We start from the raw sequence: 24,304 nt of genomic DNA on the forward strand, positions 1-24,304 counted from the left end.
AACTGTCAGAAACTCTCAGATTATGTGAATTAATGAATACATAAAAAAATAACCACACAATAATCCAGAGAGGAGAGGTGAAGTCTGAATTGTCTCTACATAAATCTGAGAAGTAAATCATTTTTACCTTTTTTATTTTTTTAATTTATAAATTTTTTTTAGGCGATCTGAGCTTCCTTATTGCAGGTTCCACACAGACAGCCGAAGAGCCCGTTGATCATCTGTATGCAACCTGCAGGCAGCTTGTGGCCAGCAGAGTGCCGAACAGTCCAAGGTTGAACTCCACAATGTTCTTAGGCTCTGTGCATAAGCTCCATAATGTCTTGTCCATCAGGTAGTGGCTGTCACTGTGCAAGAGAGGAGAATTATAAATGACTAAGAGTTGAGAAACGTATGAAATGTGTCACGAGGAAGTCACTCCTGTGCTTTACCCTGTGAGTTCTTTAAAAGGCGTTGTCCAGACCAGTCCAGTTTTGCAGAGAGGCCCATTCTGCAAACCAAGTACTGCAACAATTATACTGTACAGGCCTCCTGCAACACCCACTGCAGCAAATGCAATTGGTAAGAACATCTGCAGAGAGAGTAAATGATAAAGGTCAAATGCAATCATGATACAGTTTAAGGACACATTTTTTTTTCCATCCTGTTGATAAATAAAACGGGTAGTTGTAGGTGCTCACTAAGCATCTGGTGACATTTTTCTTTCAGTGTTTGCTTTTCCCATAAACTGTAGATTCATCAAGATTAACTACAAGCCAAACTAAACATACTAAAACAGGTCTGTTACTCCCTCCACAGAGTTTGTTTTGCTAGTGTTTATTTCACTCTGTATGTAAACATGATACCTTAAAAGGTTTGAAATGAATTTTGATAAAACCTAGCGTCAGGTCATGTTAGCAATCCATTAAAATTTGGCTTTAAGGTCTTAAAGGTCGACTTAATGTTTTATTGGCGGAAAATTGGGGGAAGGCTTTATAATTTAGAAACCACAATTCTTACAATTGTGCTGTGTATTGTCAGCATATAGAAAATACAGTATAAAGATTTAAAATATTTCATGTTTGACCTCTGACCTCTCCTTCAAGGTCATTATATTGATATAAAGGTCACAGTGATAGTAATCGTATAAATACATAACAAGTTGAATACATGTCCATGTTCGTGAACAGAACAAAACTAGTGATCAAAAAGGTTTTCAATTAATATTTATTGCTAAAAATTTTAATGAAATGAATGCTACACTTGTAATCTATCCAGATTAAAAACAATATAGTCAAAATTATCTAAAAAAAAAAAAAAAGAGCTTGTAACAAGGCAGATGACAAAGGCTTGGACTTTTCACTTGTTTTTAATGTGCAAAGAAAACAAAATGTATATACAGAAAATACAATACTGTTTCCCTTAAATGTAAATATTACCCAGAGAGCAAGCTAACTCAGGTGCTACTGGTTGGTGCTGTGTTAGGTCACCTTTTTAAGTTCAAGTTGAAGTTCAAGGTTCTTTATTTGTCACATGCATAGTTATACAAGTATAACACACAGTGAAATGTAGCCTGACACGCTCCTCGACATGTGCAAAAAATTGGGGGGGGGGGGTGTAGAGGAAGAACATTATATATATATATATATATATATATATATATATATATATAGTATATATACATTTTATTTTCTGTAGCAGACTCACATTTCACAGTGTAATCGTAGCTTAACTTTAGAAACAACGGTTCATTAACAGGACTACTTTAAGTTTTGATTTTATTCAAATCTATTAATAAAATCTGTTAGTCTATTATAATATTAAAATCTCTCAACTAGTCGCAGAAGATGGCCACTCCTCCCTGAGCCTGGCTCTGCCGGAGGTTTCTTCCTGTTAAAAGGGAGTTTTTCCCTGTTGGGTTTTTCTCTGTGTGTGTTGTTGTAGGGTCTGCCTTACAATATAAAATGCCTTGAGGCGACTGTTGTTGTGATTTGGCTCTATATAAATAAAACTGAATTGAATTATATGGATCAGTCCATTCAGTGTCAAGACAGTAAGATCATCTAAAAAGTAGCTCAGCTGAAACTGGACTTGTAAAAATATTAGAAAATACACTGGTCCTGAGGCTGATCGGGGGCGACCGTGGCTCAGGGGGTTCTGTAACTGGAAGGTCGCCGGTTCGATCCCTGGGCTCTCTGTCCTGGTCGTTGTGTCCTTGGGCAAGACACTTCACCCACCGCCTACTGGTGTTGGCCAGAGTGGCTGATGGCGCGATATGGCAGCCTCGCTTCTGTCAGTCTGCCCCAGGGCAGCTGTGGCTACAACTGTAGCTGCCTCCACCAGTGTGTGAATGTGAGAGTGAATGAATAGTGGTATTGTAAAGCGCTTTGGGTGCCTTGAAAAGCGCTATATAAATCCAATCCATTATTATTATTATGATATAACAATTTTGTCTAAATTCTCCACACGCGATGTGCGTCAAATATCACATCTCTATAAGTGTTTTAAATGTACAATCACTTTCATATTTACATTTTCTGAGAGCTTATGACTTTACTCTGCAAATATATTTAAAGAGTGTGTTTATTAACACAAAGTATTATCAAAGAAAAGGCATTATGTATTTTGAAATATGATGTAGTTTCAATCAATATCTTTTATAATAAAAATAAATTTGGTCCAGTGTTCTGATTTTTCCTTTTTGTCTATTTACTCCATTTAACAATCCATTGAGATATTTGCAATATTGTTTTATTTCATTTAGTTAATTTTGAAAAACAAACAAAAAAACACAGGTAACATATCCTGTACCAAACCAGTGAGAACTTGCAGTTTTAATTTGTTTTCACAGTCTTAGCAATGACAAAAATAAAGAACATTTTTACTTTCATGAAGTGAAATTGTATCTTTTCACTTCAGCTATTTTCCATTTAAACAGGTTGTATATGGACAATTACTACTGGGTTTGGTACCAAAAGTGTACATATAATAATCTTTAAATGAAATAAACATATTATGTTAAGTAATTATCTGCATATGCATAAGGGAGGCTGCAGGGAATTCAGAGACACAACTTGTTAAGATTTTCAGCATTACAAATATAAAATAAGAAAATATAATTTATAATAAGAAAAAAAACAACATTGGGTGTAGATTATTATAAGTAAGGCAAAGCAACAGAAATGAAAAAATGTCAACTTATTTAAGACTTTTCTAACTTACATGGGTAACAGAACTTGAACAGAGATGATTCGGGTCATGGCTTTTTTAGGATACTTGTAATAAAATCATCAGTGATCATTGTAAAAAAAAATAGGTCATTTTGGATTCATATAATTGTGTTATGCGGTAGAGGGGGTGAATAATGTAAGAGAAGCTTTAAGACATATGTATTGAGAAGGGCTGCAGCTATCAATTATTTTAGCAATTGAATATTTTATCTATAATTCCATCAATTTATTATTAAATGTAATTGGATAAGAAATACTTTTGTCTTATTAATGAGCAATAATAAATATTCAAAAGAGAAAACAGAGGCATCTTAAAATGAACTGCTCATTTTCCATTTTAGAAATTGCAACATTTTTAATAATTTTAAAAAATACAATTTCAAAAAACCCTCCCATAGTATTCACATGTAATTTTTTAAAGAAATTAGTAAAGAAAAACATTTCTTAATGCAAAAATAAATAAATGATCTCAAGTATACTAAAGTAAAATAAAACAAGGTATACTTACAATTTAAACGTAAAATGACCTATAATGTGTCTTCTTGAAAGGCTTTCTTACATTAATAGTTGGCAAAAAAAGGTCTGACAGTGTTGTATCGCCTGATGAAGTAGATTTTGTGTGTGTGTGTGTTCATGTGTATTTATTTTTGTGCCTTTCCTTTTTTTTAATCTGAGTGTTTAAGTGAATGAGTGAGTTTGTGTCTGTAAGCCTTTAAAGGAGCGTGTGGTGGTTGTTCTGAACAAAAGTGAGCATGTCAGCATTGTGAAGTTTGCCCTGTGGTTTGATGCAAAATTTTGTGCTGCTTAAAATAAGATGTTATGATGGTGTAGATGTTAATAATTAATGTTAATAATAATTAAATATCCAACCTAACAGCCCTCCATCAGTGCCACAAAGTTGTATTGACCCAGTAAAGGTTTTATGGCGATTACAAAAAAAAGCGCTCCTGTTTTGGATGCTAGAAACATGTTTTTATGATAGAGTTATTCAAATTACTCATTACAAATGAGTTGCTGCAGCCGTAGCATTGACCCATTTTTATTCAAAATACATTATTTTAGTCACAATGACTCAAACAGTACCAAATCCCAGGAATGATCCACATAAGTTGCAGTAAGAGTGGGAGTCCAAACACTTTTCCTGACATTTACAGGATTCAAATCTCCTTTCAGTGGAGATGTGTGTGTATATGCATATTGATGCTTTACATTTAATGTGTTAATCATTAAACTTAATCAAGCCTGTCTAACCTGAAGCATCTTACTGTGCTCATGTCTGACTCACCCCACAGCGATTTCCATAGCAACCCTCTTTACCAGTTAAATGAATGTACAGTGCTGGTAGCAACACCTGTAGAAGGACAAAGGAGGTGATAGGACATAATATTCAGTCTGTCGTTAGTGGAATAAAAGACTCTGTAAACATGTAAACATGAGCCTTCATTCATGTTTTAAGAAACAGTTCGCACCAATGAATTCTGACTTTTGCACCCTGCTCACGCCCAGTTTAGATGATTCTCATGCGAGTGTCAAACACACTGAAACAAATCTTTAAACACTAAACTAATTCTCAGAAAACGCATGGATTCAATTTAGATATGCGCACAGTTTTAGACTGTATATGTAAGTGTATATTTTTTTCTGACACTCCAAATTTTCATAAAAGAAATCAGCTCTATCCTTTAGTAAAACACTGAAAAACAGAGGACCACTCACCAGTACGCCCCCTCCAATGAGTCCCCTATGTATTTCACCTCCTCGGTAATATGTCCGTCTTTGTCATAGGTGACGTCCCCATCAGGGAAGAACAGCACGATGTTACAGATGATAGATATGACTACTAGTGGGTACAGAGTAATAAGCAATGCAGCGGGAACATTTTCCAGTGCACATGTCTGCAGATGGAGAAAGTTACTAACTTGGTAGCAAAGTTTGAGCTGCTAATCGCCCTTTATAGAAAGAGGCTCCACTCCAATGTGACTGGGGATTCATACTGGGAAGATAAATTCATAAGTGAGAGGGAGGTTAGGGTGTGGGGGGTGTGGTGACAGGGCAATAGCAAAGGAAAAAAGGGTCTTGGACAGGCTGCGGAAATGTGTCTGACTCATGCTTGCTCTGTTCGACAGTTGGAGTCGGCATGACAAGATAACCCCAAATTTCTGTTAATTTCTGTTGGTCACCTTAGTGACATATGGTGGTACTAATGATGCCACAACTAACGAGCTGAGTGATCACACCTCCAAGACTGTTTTAGGATTAAATACAACTGTGTTTCTTGTATGTTGTTGGAATGTAAAACAGCCAAGATTATTAGTGTCAGAGAGAAATTTAAAACCAGTGTAAGACATCCTGGGGATATGCTGTATTGTATGATCAAAGCACAGCTGGACTTTGCTTTGCTGCTGCTATAGCAACACACAAAGTGGAAGAAAGATCAATATGTCACTGGCACGGTCACTTTGTGCTTGGTTAAACACTCATCAAACATTCTGGCGAGCTGAAATTTAAAATGAAAAAGAATAAGAAGAGCGCCTCCTGCCCAAAAAGAATCCTCCAAACAACACATAGAGTGAATCAGGCTACTTAACCCTTGTAGAAGTTGTAATTATAAGCCCAGGAGTTACCTCCCTCACCTGAGGAACAGTAATGTTTGTGTGTCCTAGATTGTATTTTGACTGATTATTCTTTTTAGAAGCAGAAGAGCTTTAGTTAGCTATAGCTAACTAAAAGAACAATGGCCTGTGAGATCAGTTCCTTGATCATTAATGTGCAGTTTGTCATGGTTGTTGATCAGTGGTCATGACAACCATTAGGGGACTGTTGTTATGATTTCGGGCTATATAAATAAAACTGAATTGAAATGAATGCAATTCAAATGTTAGTCTACTTACTCTCCTCGAGAGCAGAATTCTTATGAAAGCGCCCTCTGGTGGTGTTTGAAAATCATAACAATCCACTTCACATGCGCCACTTGTAGGTCATTGCTTAACCTCCTAGGACCTGGCGTCCACATATATGGACATCACATTTTGGGTTATTTAGATCAAAATACTCGATTTTGCTCTACAAGGACCTGATATCCACTTACGAGGACATTATACTGCTACTGTTCTATCAAAATTTTAAACGAATATCCTCATTTTTCTTAGGAACAAAAAATAGGTAAAAAAAATAAATAAAAATCTGGTAATTCTTTGTTTTTACATTCATCAGGTCCCAATCTATGGAAGCCCGTTTCCGCCACTAAAAAAAAAAAAAAAGGATCCATAACTCAAAATTCCGAGTTATTTTCTCGAAATTTCGACATATTAACTCGAAATTTCGATTTATTAACTCAAAATTTTGAGAAAAGTAACTCGAAATTTCGAGTTAGCGCTGCCAATCAGTAATCTATGTGAATGACGTCATTTTCTTGTTACCCGGAAGCTGAAGCCCTCAGCTACAAATGCTACAGCTAAGTTACCGGTATTACATCCAGTCGTGAATGCACAGATTGCTGAGTGTTTTCAGCCTGGCTTCACAAATGATGAAATCCCTGTGTTATTAGCTGAATCACATGGTGTTACTATCAGCAAACGCACTCGCGAAAGCGCCAATTTGTTGGGATCCGTTTTTGAGTGCGCGGTCCTCTGCGCCATATGCTTCCGGGTAACAAGAAAGCGACCTCATTCACGTATATTTTTGATTGGCAGAGCTAACTCGAAATTTTGAGAAAAGTAACTCGAAATTTTGAGAAAAGTAACTCGAAATTTCGAGTTATATTTCTCGAAATTTCGAGTTAATAACTCGAAATTTCGAGTTATGGATACTAGCTTTTTTGTTTTTATTTAGTGGCGGAAACGGGCTTCCATACAAATCAGTCCAAATATCAAAGAGAAATTAAAAATGCATGCCGTGGAAGAGTTCGGGTCTTAGGAGGTTAAAGACTATGTAAAAATAGTAAAGTGGCATATGCTATTTAACTTTTAACTTACATAATGGATTGGATTTATATAGCGCTTTTCAATACCACTATTCATTCACACACTGGTAGAGGCAAGCTACAGTTGTAGCCACAGCTGCCCTGGGACAGACTGACAGAAGCGAGGCTGCCATATCGCGCCATCGGCCCCTCTGGCCAACACCAGTAGGGTAAAGTGTCTTGCCCAAGGACACAACGACCAGGACAGAGAGCCCAGGGATCGAACCGGCGACCTTCCGGTTACAGATGCGATTCCCAACCCCCTGAGCCACGGTTGCCCACATAAAACCTGCTGTAGCAACTAAAATAATATTTTCATTATGGAATCATTGGCAGCTATGTGTCCACTCTCTGCTGTGATTCTCCAGTCCCCAACATTAATCTTTTTCAATTCTTGTGTAACCTTTTTATTTATTTATTCATGTACGTCAGTGAAACCAAAACTGCCTGATTATGTGTCATTTTATCTAGGACTGGCTAACAATTTGAGATAACACTGAAATATTTGTATATCAAGGCTGGTATTTATTATAATAATAAAAAGGCATTTGTCATGTATTTTATTTTGCTCTGAAGGTTATTACATTAATTATAGTAAGATATTAGTAATATAGTACACTACTAATGTAATATTAGTAATAGCCACTAAAACCTATCAATGGAGTAAAACACAATTATTCAAAAGATATACTTTTTAGATTTTTTTAAAAAAAAACATAGTAAAACTTTAGCTGCAATGTTTCAAGCCAGATTATATAAAACTGGCCATCTAATTAGCATAACTCATTTCTAATGTTGTGGATTTATTATTACTAAAAAAAAGATTGCACAACAGTAAATTAAAATTTTCTGCAATATGTGAAGCATGAAATACAAAAAAGTTCTTCTTTTTTTTTAAATAGTAAAAAATCAAAGAGAATGTTTTATGCAGATGTAGACAAGAGGTTTATCCTCATTCATCCAGCAGGGGGCGCCCATCAATTGTCAGGAACTCTCAGTGTCTGTAGATTAAGGAATGAATAAATAATAAGTATACAGATAAGAGAAGTTAAGTCTCTCTATATAAATCTGAGAAGCAAATCATTTGAGATGTAATTATTTTTACCTATTATTCTTTTAAGGCGAACTCAGTTTCAAAGCACTTCTTTGTTGCAGGTTCCACACAGACAGCCGAAGAGCCCGTTGATCATCTGTATGGCACAGAGGATCACCTGCAGGCAGCTTGTGGCCAGCAGCGTGCCGAACAGTCCAAGGTTAAACTGCACAATGTTCTTGGGCTCTGTGCATAAGCTCCACAATTTATCGTTCTTCAGGTAGTTGTTGTCACTGTGCAAGACAGGAGATTTATAAATGACTAAGAATTAAGAAACATATCAAACGTGTCATGAGGAAGTAACTCCTGTGCTTTTTTTTACCCTGTGAGTTCTTTAAAAGGCGTTGTCCAGATCAGTACAGTTTTGCAGAGAGGCCCATTCTGCAAACCAAGTGCTGCAACAATTAAACTGTACAGGCCTCCAGCAACACCCACTGCAGCAAATGCAATTGATAAGAACATCTGCAGAGAGAGTAAATGATAAAGGTCAAATGCAATCATGATACAGTTTAAAGACACAACTCCCCCCCTGTTGATAAATGAAACATTTAGGGAGGGACAAGCACTCTGTTTAGTTTTCCCATAGACTACAGATCACCTTAAAATTAAGTACAGGCTAAACCAAACATAACAAAAACAGGTTTGCTGGTACTGTGTTAAGTCACTTTTTCTATTTCTGTTGCAGGCTTAATTTTTACAATGTAATCATAGCTTAACTCTATCAACAAAAAGGCCTTCGCTGTACGTTTGAAGTTTTGTTTTTTATTAAAATGCATTTCTGTACCACTAAGTCCAAAAACATTTCAGTGAGCCTTTTCCTGTGTCTTCAACCTTTAAACATTCTCTCGAGATCAAGAAAGGAGACTCTGCAAACAACATGATGTCTAATTAAATTAGGATGACATCTAAGTAGATTAGGAACCTAAAAAGACATGCTGTTGTGGCTTGCAAATTGCAGCGAATTTGGCTTCTTTTTTTTTGGCTTCACTTGAATTTAGCCTCAGTACAAAAGTGGAGAAAATAAAGATTGAACTATACAAGGAATTTTTATAAAATAATCATCACTTTGGGCCAGTTTGTATGACACACATTGGAGTGACCTTGTGGCATATACTTTAACATTTCAGGTCAATAGCTATTTGTATTTCCACTGATCTTACTGATGTTATTTTTAACTATTTACTGACAATTTGCAGAGTTCAAATCTCCTTTCAGTGAAGATTGCATATGATGCATTAATCATTAAACTTAATCAAGCCTCCCTAATCGACCACTTGCAACATCTTACTGTACTCATGTCTGACTCACCCCACAGCGATTTCCACAGCAACCCTGTTTACCAGTTAAATGAATGTACAATGCTGGTAGCAACACCTGTAGAAGGACAAAGGAGGTGATAGGACATAATATTCAGTCGGATATTAGTGGAATATTTAAAAGACTCTGTAAACATGCAAACATGAGCCTTCATTCGTGTTTTGAGAAGCAGTGCGCACCAAGTGCATTCTGACTTTTCAACCTTGCAAATATACAGAATAAAAATGTTTAATTTCTGCGACAGACTGAAAAATAAAAAAGACCACTCACCATTACACCCCCTCCAATGAGTCCCCCCATGTATTTCACCTCCTCGGTAATATGTCCGTCTTTGGCATAAGTGACGTCCCCATCAGGGAAGAACAGCACGATGTTACAGATGATAGATATGACTACTAGTGGGTACAGAGCAACAGCAATAAAACGGGAACATTTTCCAGTGCACATGTCTGCAGATGGAGAAAGTTACTAACTTGGTAGCAAAGTTTGAGCTCAGACGATTCTTGCTTGTCGAAAGAGGCTCCACTTAAATGTGACTGGGGAAGAAAAAGAAGCCAGTGGGAGGGAGGTTAGGATGTGGGAGGTGTAGTGAAAACCAGTGACAAAAAAGATATGGGATAGGCTGCGGAAGCATGTGTGACTCACCCTGTGGAATTATAGAGACACAAGCCTTGTGTTGTTCACTCGCTGGCATGATTAGATAACGACGTTGTTTGGTCAACTTTATAACTACACACTGGTCCCCTTATTGACACATGTTGGTGCCGAGCATGTCACTGCTGAGAAATAAGCTGCATGATCAGAGTTCCAAAATGCTCATTGGGATTAAATACAAGCAAGTTTCTTGTACATTGCGTGAATGCACAACTAGATTAGTGTGAGACACATGTTTATATGTCAGAACCCAGCTCAGAGTATGTGACAAGAAATATGGAGCCCACACATAGACTTAGGCTAACGATACCAAAAATGGCTTATCCTCCCAGGACCTGGTGTACCCATATGGAAAAGATATATATAAATCTTATAAAGTTTGTATCTGTCTTGTGTGAAACTTGTATGAAAAGCATATAAGTGTGAAAACAGATATAAGATCCCTTGAAAAATTATATAATGAAACTTGTATGTTTTGGATACTTACTAAAACAATGTATGAAAGTAATGCGAAAGTGGCCACTTTCATGAGTAAATCATGTAAGCCTTATATGATTACTCATGAAAGTGGCCACTTTCATGAGTAATCACATATAAGTTTTTACTATTTCTTTTCCGTATGGGTACACATATGTGGACATCACATTTTGGGTTATTTAGACCAAAATACTCAATTTTGCTCTACATGGCCTGAGATCCACTTACGAGGACGTTATACTGCTACTATTCTATTGAAATTTTAAATGAATATCCTCATATGTGGCTCTCATTTTTCTTAGAAACAAAAATCAGGTAAAAAATAATGAGTGAGAATGTGCCAAAAAATAAATAAATAAATGTCAGTCAATGAGCATCCATAAAGAAGAGAGGAGCAGAAAAAGAGATATTCTGGGCTTTTTATAGTGTACCTGAGTCTGAACTGCTCAGGTGTTCTGCTTCTAAGTTTGGGACAGCTCTAACCACCAGTTACATGAAAAAGATAGACGCAGGGCAAATGGGGCTCGTCTGCAGAGTAATCTTGACCTTGTAAGATTTTGAAGTAAGTTACGTAAACGCTTGTTTGTATCACTTCGTAAGGTTTCACTTAGTGCTCTGCATCTTCCACTTGCATAGAAAATTTGGCTAGTTGTCTCTTTGGACTTGCCTTTGGAGGAAGTCTGTGATTTCATTAGTCTCAGGCTTGGTCATTTGTGATGAGATCCTATTCTTTGAACTATATTTGCTTAGCAATGGTTTTTAGAGATGGCTCAGAGTGTTGAATATGACTAGACCAATTGTCTGTGTTTCTCTGCTATGAGTGGTGTTTTTTCTTTTATTCTTCTTTCCATTGTAAGTTTTTTTATTGTCTTTATTATTAACAGAAAAAACCCACAACTGAATAAAGCCAGGCTGTTGTTGTGTGACCTTGTGGATGATATCCATGTTGGGGTTCACTGGGGTTCAGTCTGCTTTACCTATCCATGGCATAGAGGTGATTTGGGGAAATGATTTGGCTGGAAATCGGGTCTTGGCTGAAAATTGGTTACCCATTAAGTCTGCTATTCTGAATGACAGATGGGTGTAGAAGTCTGTCAGAGAATACAGGGTTAAGCCCTAATGACTTTTATGATCTTCAGACAAAAGGTATGAGGACCTTTAGCAGTGGTATAAGTGGTTATCAGATGACTCACCTGTGAAATTGATAGACCGTGTTAATGGTTTGCGGCAGACTATAGGGCAGGTCAGTTGACAAAACAGAACCTAAAAAAGCCGCAGGTCAAGATGAAACATTTGTGTGACCAGAACTCTGAGAAGTCTCAAGTGGGTGAAAAGGTGACCAGGACACCAGCCCCTGGATCTGATGAAATTTGCAGGGTCGTCATTTTAAACTAAATTTGGTGGATCATATGCTAAAGTGCGGCAAGCGTCAGCATAGAATTGTCTGATTGCTACTCAAGACCAACTTTACGAATTGTTAAACGTGTCGAAATCATATAATGTCTTCGCTTTATCTCTGTGTATGTCAAGCTCTGTAGATTCTCCTTCCTCAGCAATGGATTCAGCTTTGATTGCTAACAGTGTGACGGTGCATTCAGACAGGTCTTTTTATTTTCTTTATTGTACTTTTTTATTTATATAAGAGCCCCCAAAGTCTATGTGTGATCTATCTTTTCTCATCACATACACATATTCAAAACGAGTGAGTTTCTTTTGTTGTTGGAATGTACAACAGCCACCACTTCTTAGTGTGAGAGACATGTTCAAAAAGCAGTGTAAGATAACAATGTCATACATCGACACTGCTATTGCATGCTCAACACACAGCTTTGTTTTGCCGCTGCTATAGCAACACACCAAGAGAAAGAGAGATCAATATGATAACCACAGGAAAACAGTGATAATATATATATATATATATATATATATAACGAGAGAGAGAGAAACTCATGCTGAACAAAACATGTTTGGTGTCTGGGCAACACCTAGGGTGAGGCAAGATTACTCAGCTGCCATAAAGGTTATCATGAGATCTGAAGTTCCCTTCCTCACCTTCCTCACACACAGCAATGTTTTGAGTGCTGTGGATTGTATTTTGATTGATTATTCTTTTTAGAAAAACCGTGAAGTTTGTTAATGCATCTGGACTATGAAATCGCATTTATACAGGATAGACAGACAGAATAAAGTTTGTGTGGAGTGAAACAAAGAGGTGCACTCTCAAATATCACTGCAGTTGTATTAGTATATTTTTTAGTGACTGTAATGACAAAACACAAGACAAATGTGTAGCTGTGGACCAGAAGCATTTATTTTCAAGCAGTTTATTTCTATCTGACTCTATGATTAGCGTGAATTATTTGCAATACTGTACTCGTTTCACAGCGGACGCTAATGTGTATATGTAACAGCAGCCTCAAGCATATTAAAATACCCCAACAATACTTTTAGAGCAAGCATACACTACAGATGTACTGAAGGCAGGAACACTTCTTTTAGACTCCTCTTCAGATGTGGAGTAAATGCAAACAGTCAAAAGCCTCCTGATCAGAAACCTATGCATGCTGTAATTTGAAAGAACAAACATCAATAAAACGAGGGAGCCGCTGGTGAGTGTAACTTATGTGAAACATCAATGTGTGGTCTTTTTACCTCACCTCTTTTTTGTCACAGGTTCCAAACAGAGTGCCGGCAAGGCCATTGATTATCTGCATGGCACAGAGCAACCCCTGCAGGCAGCTGGCTATGAGCAGAGTCATAAACAGCGCAGTATTGAACAGCACCACATTCTTTGGCTCACTGCACTTCGCCCACGACTTATAGTCAGTCAGGTAGGTCATATTGCTGCGTGAAGAAAAGAGGTTTATGAGCAACCAGAACTTATTGAGGATTTTAACAAGTGTCTTTGGAAAACTGCTTCTGCTTGTCACCTGCTTTGGAAAGGTCTCTGCCAATCACCGGTTTCAGATTTGCAGAGGGGGCCATTTGTTAAGCCAAGAAATGCTGCAATGAAGCTGTAAACGGCACCCGCCGCACCCAGTGCAGCAAACAGAATAGATAGGAACATCTGCCAGAATTAAATGACAATGACAGGTCATAAAAACATTTCTATTGCAGATTAAGATATTTGGTATTAACGGTGAATTCTGAGCAGCTTTTAATATTTCACCTCTGTTCTTCTAAGATTTGTGTGAAACTATTATTTATAAGTTTAAGAAAGAAAAGCCAAATAACTGTCCAATGTCCTTTCTAGCTCCTATCCTATCACGAACTACAGACTGATGTCCCAACATACCTCTATTATTATAACAAGATAATAGTTTCTAGTCAAGATTCACAGTTGTGCATGCATGTGCATGTCATAATGGTGTTTTGTTTTGCTTAACTGTCATTGCATTGTTCTATTCTCCATGCAAATCTTTCGTTAAGCTTATTGTTTAATTTGGCAAATTGTTTGGCAAAAAAGAAGAAGAAATGAATTGAGTTAGTATTTGTGGTAATTTGCTGTCTTATCTCACATGGACTTAAATATTGCGTAATAGTGATACAACACCAAACATATTTCTTCTTTTTGGAAGTGTCTCTCCGCTTGGTCGCACACCCGTAAACACTTACGTGTGAACTGAACATATCTGCTTTAATGTCCTTCCTCATACTGCCATCCTACCAGTATATCTTATAGCAAAGCAGTCGCACCACATGATGCTACCACCTCCAGATAATTTTGAATTCCAAGTATCCAAGTGTTACAATCCAAGTAGTACAATCATTTTTCTTCTAACGCGATGATGTTGATAGCGCCCCCATGTGTACTTGCAAACTGTCCCCTGTTGTTGTTGTTTTGTTTGTTGCAGTTTTTGCTTAAAGGCCTTTAAGGTTTTGTGAATACAGGACACTTTTTATCCTTTATATAGAGACTTTGGCAGTTCTTCCTGATCTTGCAAGTAGTCATTTAACTACAATTCCTTTACCAGTTACTGAGATGTACCTGTCACCAGAAATGTGTTCAAAGTTACTCACCCCTAAGCGATTTGCGCAGCACCCGTGCTCTCCAGTCAAGTGAATGGAAAGTGCTGACATGAAAACCTGTGGTGGTACACACAGAGTTAAACTACTCTGCATGCATCATCAACAAGAAACCAGTTCAACAGCACTTAAGAGGTTAGTTAAGTTCAGCCACTCTAAGCCTTTAAATAGCACCAAATTTTCAGTAAGATTTGAAGAGCTTCTAGATTAAACAAATTCCAGGTCGTTGGTTGTTGTTTGTTTTTGTTTTGTTTTTTTCTTTTAACCAACGCACAAAATCTGTACTTGGAGTAAACTAATCTGTAAAACCATTTATAGTCTGTTCAAATTGAGGTTTTACAATATATTTTATAGTTTACACCATCTATCAGACCATCTATTAGATGTAATAATAATAATAATAATAATAATAATAATAATAATAATAATAATAATAATAATAATAATAAAAATAAAGACTTGGCTCCCACCCTTACAATCCAGCACATAAGAGAAGTGAAAACTCACCAATAAACCTCCTCCAATGAGTCCCCCCATGTACATGACCTCTCCAGTGATGTGCTGTTCTTTCACATACTCTGTGCTGAGGTCGGGGAAGAACAGCACGATGTTGCAGATGATGGACAGAAGCACCATCGGGTACAGAGTATAGGCAATGATACGCGAGCATTTTCCAGTACACATGTTGTCACAGAGAAAACTAACCAACTGTGATTAAAGACTTTCTGTTCATCACGTTTTAGTGCACATCCTTCCTGTTTTTTGGGTTTTTTTGGTCTTCTTTTTTTGAGAGGAAAGACGTCCTACATGAAAAAAAAAAGTTTGAAGCGTATTTGCATTGGTGGCTTCATTTTATTAAAAATAGGGAGCTGGTAGAGTATAGTTTTGAGCCAAAACTGAACGTCTTTATCGAACATTCATCCCCTGTGAAAATCGCAGGTTTCTTAATGGTGGCATCATAATGATGATGGTTCAGTGGTAGGGTCGCTCAAAGTATCCGCTCTGGGGAAAACAAAAGGCCTAACTAATTACACCTGGGGCATAAAACCTCTACAAATTTGTGATCATTTATGTAAAATCTACAGCCTTTATCTGTTTCACTGTCATCTCCTATATCCACTTCTGTGAGGACAGCATTGTGCCATCACGCACCAGGGTGAGTTATAACAATGACAAACCCTGGTTTACTCCTAAACTCAAAAAGCTGTGGCTGGAAAAGAGAAAGGCGTTCAGAAGCGGAGACAGGGACTGCTACAGAGAGGCCAAGTACAGGTTCACTAAAGGAGTGGACATTGCTAAACATCAGCACTCTGAGAAGATGCAGCAGCAGATCTCAGAGAATGACTCGGCCTCTGTGTGGAAAGGTTTTAGGAATATCACCAACTACAAGCCTAAAACCCCCCACTCCACTGATGACTTGCTCTTAGCCAACACCCTTAACGACTTCTACAGCCGTTTTGACGAGTCATCAGGCAGCCTTCACACCTCCAACGGCCCCAACAATAGAGGCACTTTGGACACTAATTCCCCCACCTCTCCCCCCTCCATAGAGCCATCACCACCTTCAAACTGTTCACCTACAACACCCCCCTCCTCACCCCACACAAAAGAGGATTTCACACCACCTCCTCCCACCACAACTCTTCATATTCATGAAGCAGATGTGAGGAAGCAGTTTAAGAGTCTGAATGCTCGGAAAGCTCCCGGCCCAGACGGTGTGTCTCCTGCCACCCTCAGACACTGTGCAAACGAGCTGGCCCCAGTGTTTTCTGGCATTTTCAACTCCTCACTGCAGGCATGTCATGTGCCTGCCTGCTTCAAGTCCTCTACCATAATCCCTGTCCCCAAGAAACCTAGGATTACTGGACTAAATGACTACAGACCCGTGGCTCTGACATCTGTGGTCATGAAGTCATTTGAGCGCCTAGTTCTCTCCCATCTCAAGACCCTCACGGCCCCCCTCCTGGACCCCCTGCAGTTTGCATATAGAGCCAACAGGTCTGTAGACGACGCCATCAACATGGCCCTACACTTCATCCTGCAGCATCTGGACTCCCCAGGAACCTACGCCAGGATCCTGTTTGTGGACTTCAGCTCTGCCTTCAACACCATCCTTCCAGACCATCTCCGAGGCAAGCTTTCCCAGATGAATGTGCCTGATCCCATCTGCCGGTGGATCACTGACTTCCTGACGGACAGGAAGCAGCATGTGAGGCTGGGAAAGAATGTCTCGGACTCCCGGACCATCAGCACCGGCTCCCCTCAGGGCTGTGTTCTTTCTCCTCTGCTCTTCTCCCTGTACACCAACTGCTGCACCTCCACCCACCAGTCTGTCAAGCTAATCAAGTTTGCTGATGACACCACCGTTATTGGGCTCATCTCGGACGGGGATGAGTCTGCCTACAGGAGGGAGGTTGAACGTCTGGTGTCCTGGTGCAGCCACAACAACCTAGTGCTGAATGCCCAGAAGACAGTGGAGATTATTGTGGACTTCAGGAAGCACACAGCCCCACTCCCCCCCATCATCCTGACTGACACCCCCATCACCTCTGTGGACTCATTCCGCTTCCTGGGTACCACCATCACCCAGGACCTGAAATGGGAGCCCACCATCACCTCCGTCATCAAGAAAGCCCAGCAGAGGATGTACTTCCTGAGGCAGCTGAAGAAATTCAACCTGCCAACACGGACGATGATGCAGTTCTACACTGCAATCATCGAGTCCATCCTCACCTCCTCCATCACCGTGTGGTACGCTGGAGCCACTATCAGGGACAAACAGAGACTGCAGCGTGTTGTGCGCTCTGCTGAGAAGGTGATTGGCTGCAGACTCCCATCTTTGCAGGACCTGTACACCTCCAGGACATTGCGGCGTGCAGCTCGGATCTCAGCTGACCCTTCTCACCCTGGACACAGTCTGTTTGACCTGCTCCCCTCAGGCAGGAGGCTCCGGTCCATTCGCACCAGAACCTCTCGCCATAAGAACAGTTTCTTCCCCTCTGCTGTTGGACACATGAACAATAACCGTATGACTGTTCCCACCACTAACATATGACCCTACGCTGTGTTCACTGCATCATTCCATGTTTGGCACTGATCACCACCTGCACTCATGTATATATCTTTCTACGTAGCACTCTTAATTCTTATTCTCATGTATATATCTCATGTATATCTCATGCACATATCTTTCTACGTAGCACTTTTAATTCTTATTCCTACTTTTATTTTTTTCATGTCTATTTAAGTGCTATTTATGACACTATGTTTGCACTGAAGCACCGCAGCAATTTCCTAATGTTGTAAACCTGCTCAACATTTGGCAATAAACCCCTTTCTGATTCTGATTCTGATTCTTCAGTGATCTGTTAAACTCACATTTTGTTGATTTAGTTATCAAATTTTCACCAGCGGGAGGCTTCCTACTTTTGATACCAAAATAAATTGCTACAAAGACTCAACAAAGAGCAATAATAAAAACAACTACTCGGAAGTCTCAGCACCTCCTCATTTAGGACTGTTTTCTATCTGATTTTCTCCCCCACCAAAAATGGGTTACTCTTAAGCGAGAACACCCTGGGATGAAAACCAGATATGATTGTAGTCTGTTTTTTTCATACTTGGGGAGATTTTCTGTGCTTTCTTGTAATCGGAATTCCAGATGTGTGGGAGGCTACAAGCAGGATTAGTACGTCACATGTTTTGGTCAACCCTCCAGTACACCCGCAGATAATGCCCTCTCCTACGAAGACACTGTTGTAGCTCAGCTATGAAATAAAAAATGTGAAATTTGTTTCAGAGCTTTTAGCAGAGCATGAGAAGTAGATGTCAGTTAAGTACTTTGCACACAACTGAATTCAGTTACGTTCAAACTGTGCAGTTCTCCAGAAACATCCCATAATTATAGTAACCTCTTTGCCATTACAACAAAGAATACAAAAGCTGGATAACTTTTTTTTTCTCTTGGAAACTGTGGTTTTATCTCAGAGGTCAAACGTCTGGCTCTTTATCCTCTTTGGACTCCACTGTAAACACTGGGAAACCTTTGGACCACTCCCCCTGTTGCTGATGATCATTCCCGGCTACGGCTGAGCCACCATGGCCACGTCAACCATCAAAGAGTTTCTTGTAACTTATTTAATGCCAGAAAAATGCTACTACGAGCTCTTCCTGAACTTTCACTTTCACGGTGAGGCTTCCGGCTGACACTTTCAACCGACCGGGTGAAATGGAAACTTAATTTTTCCAGATGCTCTATATGAGTGATAGCGGGGGCTGGGCGGAGGGTGCGTGGGGACGAGGGAAAGTAAAGATGTTGGTGTTTTGTTTTGTTTTTTGCCTTTTGCCACCTACAGTGCAAACTTATTTGGAGATCTGACGTTGAGGTACATCTTCATTGTCTGAGAGGTTTCTTTTGTGTTACAGTGCCATGCCTAAAGTTCGTACTAAACAAAACTGCCGGATTCTGGATCATACTGGACACATTCCTGGGTAAGACGCAGTGATTTAATCATGTGTTTCAAAGCAGATCACAGCATACTGTATCAATGACAAACGAGGTTCATTAACAGGGCAGTTTCACATTTAAGAAACAAAACAAGAAAAGACATACTAACGCAATCGCATTTTTCCTCCCTCTAACCTCCCTTTACACGATAATCATGATGGATAATAATCAAATCATCATAACATTTTGTGCAGATAACATCTGGCCAAGCGGTTAAGCCACCGCATTAGCATGTCGTCTTCATGCAAAATGCAGAAACAAATGACGGCGGGAAACGGATTCATGCCACAGCACAATGCACATGAATATTTGCGTATTTATGTGGTTATTACCACGTGGCTTTTTTAGGGGGATGGTTCCAAAAATTCTAAATTTGTCACAGGCAGCTCTCAGTACAGATGAGCCAATCAGAATTGCAGGACATTTTCAGTCCCACCTATGAATTTAGAAATAATCCATGCACAAAATTCTTAAGCATAAAACACTGCCCTGATGCAAAATGTAAATCTAGCTGAACAAATGGTTCCAGTATGCTATTTAAAATGCATATGCCTCTTGCAAACCAAAATTGCATCTTTATCTACTCTCCCAACTTTTTAAAACTAATCCACATGTTTAATATAAGCCAAAATAAGTTGAGTAAATCCACTTTTTTCTTTGCTTGCTTGTTTTTTTTTGTTGTTTTTTTTTATTTTGTTGACATAGGTCCATTTTAGTTAAGATAATAATAATTGTGTCCCAGAACGCATGCGCAACCTGTTTACTGTAACCTCTAGTCTGGGAAATGAAGAGTATAAATAGACATGATCAAGCCCACGTACAAACACCATGGGTACACCAAAGTTCAGTGCCAGTATTTTTCCAGTCTTTTGTGACCACACTAAGTGTGTCCTTTTGACCAATACAACCCTGTTACTCATATTACCAAAAAAGACAAAATATTTTCAGTTTCCCTCCTTTATTTATAGAACTACATTTATCCTTGACTTTCACAGGTCATTCCACTTGTGTGGTCCTGGGGATTTTTAAGATTTTAGACTTTCAGGTTTTAATATTCTCTTTGATTCCTAGTTTGTTTAATGTTCATGTTTGGTTTGTGTGTTTTTAGCACATTTAGTCTAAAAACTCTTCCCCTCGATTAGTTATCCCACCTAGTTAGTTGTTCCTTATGTTTTTCTTTTAGTTTTGCCTTCCTTGTCTCCTCCTGTGTGATCTGGATCAGTTGTGTCCCCCCCACGTGTCTCCTCTCTGCCTCAATCACACACAGAGAGGTGATTGTCCTTTATCAGAGTTTCTGTTCACTTCCCCCCAGCGTGTGTGTTCAAGCTTTATGATTCACTAGTGTATCGTTTTGAGTTTCCCCATTTTGACTTCGTGTTTTGCTTTTATGACGACCTGCAAACAGTTGATAAGCGGCTCATTTTTTTCTTTATCTCAGTTTACCTCTCTGCATCTGCATTTTGGCCCAATTTTAGAATGACGCTAACTGACTCAGATGTTTGACTTGCAATGAGTGCTTTCTGTCTTTTTCATGTTGGTCCAGATATGGACCATTAATTTCTCCTCTAATGACCAAATGTCACCTGATTCCCTGTTGTTTCCATGCAGCACAACTGCCTCAGTTGATAAAGATGTTATGGGGAGGAAGTGCAGAGGGTCTGAGTCTTAGCGCCTTCTTCTTGCAGCTTTATGCTTTCTTATGTCCTGTTGTGTACGCTATGGCCAACAACTTCCCACTCTTGTAAGTAAGCTGATGCGCAGATCACACCATTCGTAGTATTTCCCATTCATGTCATGCTTTACACCAGCGGTCCCCAACCCCCGGGCCTCGGACCGGTACCGGTCCGTGAGTCGTTTGGTACTGGGCCGCGAGAGTTGAGGCTCAGGTGTGAAATGTATAGTTTTCAGGGTTTTAATCGGTTTTCAGCGTTATTTTGTTATCGTTTTTATCGTTTACTCGGTTTTCCTGGGTCTTTTCACGTGTGTTATAAATAAATCTTCTTTTTTTCGGTACCGGTACTAGTTTTATTGTGTTGTGTTTATCCGCGACACCTTAAAGGCCGGTCCGTGAAAATATTGTCGGGCATAAACCGGTCCATGGCGCAAAAAAGGTTGGGGACCGCTGCTTTACACCACTCAAGTTCAAATTCTCAGTCTGTTCATCATGCATGACTCACTTGCTCAAGCCCTGCATAGGCACACCCCAAATCCTCTCAACTTAAACACAGTGGGTGACTTTATTTTTTTACCTTTTCTTTCTGTGCTACCTTAAATGTATTTCACTTGAACTGTTCAACAGTGCCTGGGCTGATAGGCTCTTCACGCTTGCCCAGACAGTGGCGATCGTCTTCCTCATCCTCCATTATCGCGGTGAAACGGTCCGAGGTGAGCACATGCATCTGCAGATTTTGCAGAGGCAGAGTACAAAGAGCAGTCCAACATGACATACTTTCACCGAGGCAGGCAGGTCCCTCCACACTAATACAAATAATTAAGCGGTGACAGTGCCAGTTGAGACAGTTAAGACAGTGTCCCCCAGTTTTTACGTTTTCAATTTGATACTGATTTTTGGAGATTTAACACACAGTTGCTTTTTTTTGGCCCTATTTCTCAGGGGTAAAGGATTAATTAAAACAATGCCCGGATCTGGATTGACTCCAGGAGTTAATCAGTGTTGGGCTAAGGAGGAGTATTTACAGCAGCGGGTTAAGGCATGATATTTATGACTTGAATGTGAAACTATTGGAAATCTCCAGTACTTGGCTGCTTCTTCACAGAAATGAACTTTGAGTGACACTTTAAGGAATCAGCTGCGGTCATGCAGGGTCTGAATTGCATTAAAGAACCTCTGTGTTTTTTGTGGTCATGCAGAATCAGCCAGATTCTCCAAGTGTTATATTTGGAGCTGTTATATCTGAACATGGAAAAAACAACACAGTGATGTAGTGATTGTAGGGTTTGAACAAAGTCCCTCAAAGACAGGGTGGCTGTGCTTTCAAATAGCGCCACCTTGTGGTGTTGCTGTATTCTTCATATATAATTGTGGTTTCTGTTGCAGGAGTTCTGCTCCTCTTTGCTCTCTGTGGTGTAATGCTCCTCCTGCGCTCCTATGCAGCAGCAGCAGTCATCTCAGTGATACAGGCCTCCAGTTTGGCGGCTTTCATTGCAAGCAAGGTAGCAACTTATCAACTTGCCTCATTTATGAGCTGTTCTATGATAAATGTGATCACTGAACTGTAATTTTTCTTTTTTAAGTGCACGGTGAACACATTTAGTGGATTTATTATTTACAGGTTCTCCAGGCTACAACAAACTATCATAACGGCCACACGGGTCAACTATCCACTCTGTCAGTGTTGCTTTCATTTGCAGGGTGTCTGGGTGTGGCCTTTGTTTCTTTACAGGTATGCAGTTAAGAATTACTAGCAGACATATGTGCACAACCGCATAGTTGTGGTTATACTAACTGGAACAACTTGAAACTTTTTTTATAGGAAAATGGAAACTCTCCTGTGAGTTTGTCACACATACTGTCAGCCTGTCTCAGCTGTGTCCTTCTGGCTCAGATCCTCTGCTACAAGGCCGGCGCTGTCAGCACTACAAAGAAGACAGTGTAGAGCACGGTGATGATGCTGCCTGTTATTATATTGTGCCTGAGGTTGGCCTGTCAAGTATGGAGCCAAAGTAGCAGTAAATGTTTACAGATTTTTCCTTTTTAATATGTCCAAATGCCACTGTCACGTGTTTTGTGTGAAATATTATGTCTGTTTTAGGTTATTGTGACCTAAGGGGATAAAAAAATACTTTGTTGACCACCAGGGATTCAAATAAAATGACTTTATTCTCACAGAAACAATTTTCACTGTCTGCGGCTATGACAAAATATTTTTAAGTAATCTGGCAGCTCTGTGTCTTTCTGTTGAGCCATTTCAAATTTGCATCAACATCAAACTAAAGTTTACCAGATTAAACTCGCTGAGTAAACCGCAAACCATTTGAAAGTGGGCTGAAGAGAACAAATACAGAAGCTTTTGCTGGAATATCACTTATTAGCCCCTACTTTGAGACTACAGGAATATTCATATGGTCATACTTTTATTTTTTTACTTTTATGTTTTACAAAATAGAAAAACATTACTTTTGTGATAGATTTTGCTCTTCCTGTTGGTATCACATATTGATCATATTTTCATTATTTTGTGTTGTAATTTGAGCGTCTCCAAAAATTTGTACCCTTTACCCGAGGCACTCGCACAGTAAGCTCACAGTCAGAGTGCTTAAGTTCATATCTGCAGGATATTTACAGTCTAGTGTGTTCAGTAATCTAACTTGACCTTCAGGTATTTTTAGCCACCAGTGTTTGTTTTTGTTCAGGTAGTTATTTCCTAACTTTACTATTTTACAACAGAACACAAAAACCCTATTATATAAACAATTTAATAACTATAATTTATGAGGTTCCTTATTTCAGTATGGATTTAAATGTAGTGCAAATTGAACACTTGAGCCACTCATCCTTTTTTTATAGGAAGACTTTCGTTTGGCTGAGGTATCTGAAACTACAGCAAAAATTTCTGGCACAACTTCACCTACTTCCAAGGTGCATGGAGAGGATGAAAGAATTCACAATGCAGGAACTCCAGCAACACTTAAGGGAAGATGAACAACTTTAATAATTGACCAACGCGTTTCGGCTTGTGGCCTTCATCAGGGTGATAGTAAAACATTGTAGAAAATTGCTTAAATACAAGACAGGAAACAGAAAAAAAAATTAAATTAACCAATCAAAACTTCATAGATAGATCAGATGACATATAACAGGTAGGTAATGATTAATTGGTTAAGTCACGCAAAAGTAAATACTGGACTAGATCATTAATGATGAGGAGGGGAGGAGACATAATCCCCACCTGTCTCAAAATAACACGTGTGAAATTTAAGCTTAATTTATAACAGTATTTATAACAGTATGTTTGCACTGAAGCACCGCAGCAATTTCCTAATGTTGTAAACCCGCTCAACATTTGGCAATAAAACCCTTTCTGATTCTGATTCTGAAA

At 39.1% G+C, this 24,304-nt stretch overlaps 3 protein-coding genes and 1 pseudogene across 5 annotated transcripts; 1 reads left to right on the forward strand and 3 right to left on the reverse strand.

Moving 5' to 3' along the window:
* Positions 1-100: 100 nt before the first annotated feature.
* On the reverse strand, positions 101-6,287 carry LOC120734191 (annotated as a pseudogene).
* Positions 6,288-7,716: 1,429 nt separating this feature from the next.
* On the reverse strand, positions 7,717-10,129 carry LOC120734192 (transmembrane 4 L6 family member 5-like). The gene is made up of 5 exons (XM_040032835.1): positions 9,851-10,129; positions 9,572-9,637; positions 8,586-8,725; positions 8,276-8,496; positions 7,717-8,171 (listed from the first exon to the last, which is right to left on the reverse strand). The coding sequence occupies exons 1-4, from the start codon at positions 10,025-10,027 to the stop codon at positions 8,304-8,306; spliced, it is 576 nt and encodes a 191-aa protein (XP_039888769.1). The 5' UTR covers positions 10,028-10,129; the 3' UTR covers positions 7,717-8,171; positions 8,276-8,303.
* A 2,871-nt stretch (positions 10,130-13,000) lies between these two features.
* On the reverse strand, positions 13,001-15,489 carry LOC120734193 (transmembrane 4 L6 family member 1-like). Its single transcript, XM_040032836.1, has 5 exons — positions 15,245-15,489; positions 14,732-14,797; positions 13,642-13,778; positions 13,369-13,555; positions 13,001-13,275 (listed from the first exon to the last, which is right to left on the reverse strand). The coding sequence occupies exons 1-5, from the start codon at positions 15,419-15,421 to the stop codon at positions 13,267-13,269; spliced, it is 576 nt and encodes a 191-aa protein (XP_039888770.1). The 5' UTR covers positions 15,422-15,489; the 3' UTR covers positions 13,001-13,266.
* A 3,059-nt stretch (positions 15,490-18,548) lies between these two features.
* Positions 18,549-24,275, forward strand: LOC120734196 (mannose-P-dolichol utilization defect 1 protein-like). Of its 3 annotated transcripts, none has more exons than XR_005695979.1 (8): positions 18,549-18,926; positions 19,163-19,228; positions 20,853-20,985; positions 21,544-21,629; positions 22,303-22,418; positions 22,538-22,648; positions 22,739-22,934; positions 23,773-24,275. XR_005695979.1 is itself a non-coding variant. In XM_040032842.1 (8 exons), exons 1-7 carry the CDS (start codon positions 18,836-18,838, stop codon positions 22,859-22,861), a joined length of 726 nt encoding a protein of 241 aa, XP_039888776.1. In that variant the 5' UTR covers positions 18,550-18,835; the 3' UTR covers positions 22,862-22,867; positions 23,773-24,275. The 3 variants fall into 3 exon arrangements, 2 of the variants coding, with proteins under 2 accessions (XP_039888776.1, XP_039888775.1); XM_040032842.1 differs by having other exon boundaries at positions 18,550-18,926; positions 22,739-22,867; XM_040032841.1 differs by lacking the exon at positions 23,773-24,275 and having other exon boundaries at positions 18,550-18,926; positions 22,739-23,018.
* The last annotated feature ends 29 nt before the right edge of the window (positions 24,276-24,304 follow it).

This window comes from Simochromis diagramma, unplaced genomic scaffold (assembly GCF_900408965.1).
Source record: "Simochromis diagramma unplaced genomic scaffold, fSimDia1.1 OVJJ01000216.1, whole genome shotgun sequence".
NCBI lineage: Eukaryota > Metazoa > Chordata > Actinopteri > Cichliformes > Cichlidae > Simochromis > Simochromis diagramma.